At 48.4% G+C, this 4,556-nt stretch overlaps 1 protein-coding gene across 1 annotated transcript in view; it reads right to left on the bottom strand.

Moving 5' to 3' along the window:
• PTPRJ (protein tyrosine phosphatase, receptor type J) overlaps window positions 1–4,556 on the bottom strand; it is a 27,991-nt gene that overhangs the window by 16,567 nt on the left and 6,868 nt on the right. Inside the window, exons 6-8 of the mRNA XM_009288883.1 lie at window positions 3,986–4,252; window positions 2,119–2,385; window positions 927–1,193 (exon numbers count right to left, since the gene is read on the bottom strand). Coding sequence (XP_009287158.1) covers window positions 927–1,193; window positions 2,119–2,385; window positions 3,986–4,252 — 801 coding nt within the window. The remainder of the gene's footprint in view (window positions 1–926; window positions 1,194–2,118; window positions 2,386–3,985; window positions 4,253–4,556) is intronic.

Genomic DNA, 4,556 nt, shown 5'->3' on the forward strand with positions numbered 1-4,556 from the left:
TTTTTTTGTGCACGGTGGGGGGGGGGGGGAATCAGAGACCAGCATACTCCGCCCAGATTGGAAAACGGAACTGGGCTCTGTGAAAGTCAAGCTGAGACTCCATCAATGCTCACGAGTATTTGCTGACAAACACAGACAGAAAAAGCAGAGGTACAGCCACACTTCCATGTTTTGGACAGACTGAACATTATGAGTAGCCAAGCAGCACTTTCCCAGCATCAACGGAACTGGGCTCTGTGAAAGTCAAGCTGAGACTCCATCAATGCTCACGAGTATTTGCTGACAAACACAGACAGAAAAAGCAGAGGTACAGCCACACTTCCATGTTTTGGACAGACTGAACATTATGAGTAGCCAAGCAGCACTTTCCCAGCATCAGAGACTCTCTTAACAGGTTCATCCTGGGGCACCTCTGGAAACCCCACTGAGGAGCTCTGGGACAGATTCACCTCACCTCAGTTAAAATGGGACGAAACAAAGGAAAGGACACAGCAGCACATATTCACAACAAGGGGGGAAAAATGGACACAGTGCCTAGCATGAGGAACGCAGGAGCACCTCAACATTCTCCTCTCTGCTGACAAGCTGAGCAGAGCAGTGTGGCTGAGAGCCACACAGCCCAGTGCTGCCCACAGCCCAGCTTCAGCCATGGGCCCCTACAACAGGGGAAGTTCCCCAGGCACAATGCACTGTGTGGGAGCCCTTCAAAATAAGGACCTGAGGGCGTCATTCACCAGGAGAAGGCAACAAAACCTCCGACAGAACCCTCTTCCACACATTAACATTGCTGACTGCAGGTAGGCCACGTGCAGCACTTCTGCCTGAAACAATATCGTGTTTCAACCCTTGGGCAGGTAGGCAGAACCCTGTGCTGCACAGCAAAATACAGCCCACCAGAAACAAGTGTGCAAGCAACTGTGACTTACTTGTATACAGCCTTATGGACACCCCTTCTCCTTCCGTCTCACCATCAGCCGCTACTGCAAATACTGTGAAATTGTACATCGCTCCAGGGATTAACTCAGTAATTTCGACTTTGGTAACATCGGACATCAGGTTCCTAATAGAGGTACTGCTTACAACCTCTATCCTGTACGTGTAGGAGTTGGAAGCAGAGTCATTCACCGCCCATGTTAAGTTGACAGAAGTCACGCCAACATATTCCACCTTGAGATCATGGATTGGGCTGGGCTCTGTGAAAGGCAAGACAACAATCTGTCAACCTGCAAGAACATCTGCTCAAACATTGACAGAAGAAACACAGGCACACCACTACTTCACTCTCTTCACATCACTCGTCATTTAGAGCCCAGGAGCACCCCAACAACATCACCAGGTGCTCCTGGAGGCTTTTGCATCAATGGGCAGCTAAGAGAGAACTGAAGAAAAGTCATCTTGAGTGGGATTCGTCTCCCTTTGACACTCCAAAGCAGAATCACAGGTCACCACTGTGCCAGCACTCCCAGGATTTTGCTTGGGAATTCAGTGACATGGTCAAGAAAGATACAAGGTTGCAGGAGAAGGTGGGGGAAGAAGATGGTGGTGTATCTGTGCACAGCAAAAGGTAAGGAACATCAAATATCACTGGAAGAGGAACAGAGGTGATGATCCAGGCACACTGCTCCTTCGCCACCTTTCATGCCCTGAACTCAATCCTGAGCTAGCGCTGCTGAAAGCTCACTCTCCTGCTGCAGCCCAATGGCAGCCACAGGCCCCTAAATCACGGAAGTTCCCTGGGCACAACACACACTCTCTGTATGGGAGCCCTTTAAAATAACAGTCTGAGGCCCCCATCCTCCAAGAAGTAAAGGCAGCAAAACTGCCCACACAAATCCCAGGCCAGGGAGGCAGGTTCTCGGGGGGAGTTCCTTCATTGTGTCACAGGCCTCGGTGACCACCTTCAACAACAGCTGTTTTTTAGGGGTTTTCTTTTACTTTGTTTTTAAGGTGGCAGCTATGTCCCTTCCATGCAAGCATCTCTGACTGCAAGCAGGCAAAGCACAGCACCTCTACCTGCAACAGTACTAAAATTCAACCCTCAGGCAGGTAGGCAGAGCCCTGTGCTGCACAGCAAAATACAGCCCACCAGAAACAAGTGTGCAAGCAACTGTGACTTACTTGTATACAGCCTTATGGACACCCCTCCCCCTCCCGTCTCACCATCAGCCGCTACTGCAAATACTGTGAAATTGTACATCGCTCCAGGGATTAACTCAGTAATTTCAACTTTGGCAACATCGGACATCAGGTTCCTAATAGAGGTACTGCTTACAACCTCTATCCTGTACGTGTAGGAGTTGGAAGCAGTGTTGTTCACCACCCACGTTAAATTGACAGAAGTCATGCCAACATATTCTGCCTTGAGATTAAGAACTGGTCTGGGCTCTGTGAAAAGCAAGACAACAATCTGTCAAGACAGAGAAATAAAGAAAGAAGAGCCACAGCCACATTTCCCTATTCCACATAGAATGAGCATTATTTGTAGCCAAGCAGCACTTCTACGGTATCAATACCCAGTTTCAGACATTCATGCTGGGGCATCTCTGGAAAGTCCACAAGAGTTCTGGGGGATGTTCTCTTTATTTCATTTCACATGCTACACTTATTTGTTTCCACAGTGGGTTTCCAGATGGAGAAATAGATGGGCAACAAAGCTGGTGAAGGGTCTGGAGAACAAGTCTTATGAGGAGCGGCTGAGGAAACTGGGGTTGTTTAGCCTGGAGAAGAGGAGGCTGAGGGGAGACCTCATCGCTCTCTACAACTACCTGAAAGGAGGTTGTAGCGAGGTGGGTGTCGGTCTCTTCTCCCAAGTAAGAAGTGACAGGACAAGAGGAAACAGCCTCAAGTTGCACCAGGGGAGGTTTAGATTGGACATGAGGAAAAATTTCTTCACTGAAAGGGTTATCAGGCACTGGAACAGGCTGCCCAGGGAAGTGGTTGAGTCACCAACCCTGGAAGTATTTAAAAGACGTGTAGACATGGCACTTAGGGACATGGTTTAGTGGTGGACTTGGCAGTGCTAGGTTAATGGTTGGACCTGATGATCTTAAAGGTCTTTTCCAACCCAAATGATTCTATGATTCTACGAAATCAGGGAAGGAAGCATAGTGCAGGGTGAGCTTAGTCTGTTAACTGAAAATTGCACCTGCGAGTCTTAATCTGAGCTCTTCAGCCCAGCCTCTCCCCAACATCAGCAGAAGGAAATGGGCTCCCTGAGCAGGTCCAACAGCTGACCCACCCTGGGGCCTGTCTCTGCAAGCCTGATTCAGCATCAACACTAGGCAGACAAGACTCACCTCAGGCATCTTAGACAAGCTCATCTATTCAGTAGCAGCTCCAGGACACACTGCTTCTAATTGCTTTGTAGGGATGTTGCCTGTTCCCTTTCCACTCCTGAGCTAGACACAAAAAAAAAAGATCTTCTCCTCCCATCTGTCCTTCTGATCTGGGAAAAGGTGCTATGGCACAAAGCTGACAAAAATGGCACCAATGGCACTACACTTGACAATGTGGCCCTAGGCACTGTCACATCCTACAGAAGTCCCAGGCCAGGGACTCTGCAAAGAGCTCAAAACAATCTTCAAGAACAAAAAGCCTCTGTGATCCTGGCCACCACATCCCTGCACACCATGTCTTTTGGTATAAACAGTGATAACCTGCTCCCAGAAGCACTGTAGGTGGCCCATTCAGCCCTCAAGTCTAGAGAAAGTCATGCTGTTGTAGCAGCTGGATCTCTACACAGTCTTGTGCAGCCAAGCTGATGAAATAACTGCTTTACAAGCAATGCATGCACACACACAGACACATACAATCTCAGTCCTTTTCCCTTTTACCAAAGACCACTTGGCACTCATGCTCACAGGCACCTGGAGCAAAGCAACACTACAATGAGAAACAGTACAAAGTTGGAAACCCAAGGTAAAAAACAGGGCAATTTGGTACAAACTGCATGTTTACTTGCAATTGAGAGGCACCATTTCCTTACTTGTATACAGCCTTATGGACACCCCTTCTCCTTCCGTCTCACCATCAGCCGCTACTGCAAATACTGTGAAATTGTACATCGCTCCAGGGATTAACTCTGTAATTTCAACTTTGGTAACATCGGACGTCAGGTTCCTAAGAGAGGTATCATTTACAACCTCTATCCTGTACGTGTAGGAGTTGGAAGCAGAGTCATTCACCGCCCACGTTAAGTTGACAGAAGTCACGCCAACATATTCCACCTTGAGATCATGGATTGGGCTGGGCTCTGTGAAAGGCAAGACAACAATCTGTCAACCTGCAAGAACATCTGCTCACAAACATTGACAGAAGAAACACAGGCACACCACTACTTCACTCTCTTCACATCACTCGTCATTTAGAGCCCAGGAGCACCCCAACAACATCACCAGGTGCTCCTGGAGGCTTTTGCATCAATGGGCAGCTAAGAGAGAACTGAAGAAAAGTCATCTTGAGTGGGATTCGTCTCCCTTTGACACTCCAAAGCAGAATCACAGGTCACCACTGTGCCAGCACTCCCAGGGCTTCCCTTGGGAATCTAGAGAGGTGGG

This window comes from Aptenodytes forsteri, unplaced genomic scaffold (assembly GCF_000699145.1).
Source record: "Aptenodytes forsteri isolate BGI_AS27 unplaced genomic scaffold, ASM69914v1 Scaffold8, whole genome shotgun sequence".
NCBI classification, from domain to species: Eukaryota; Metazoa; Chordata; class Aves; order Sphenisciformes; family Spheniscidae; genus Aptenodytes; species Aptenodytes forsteri.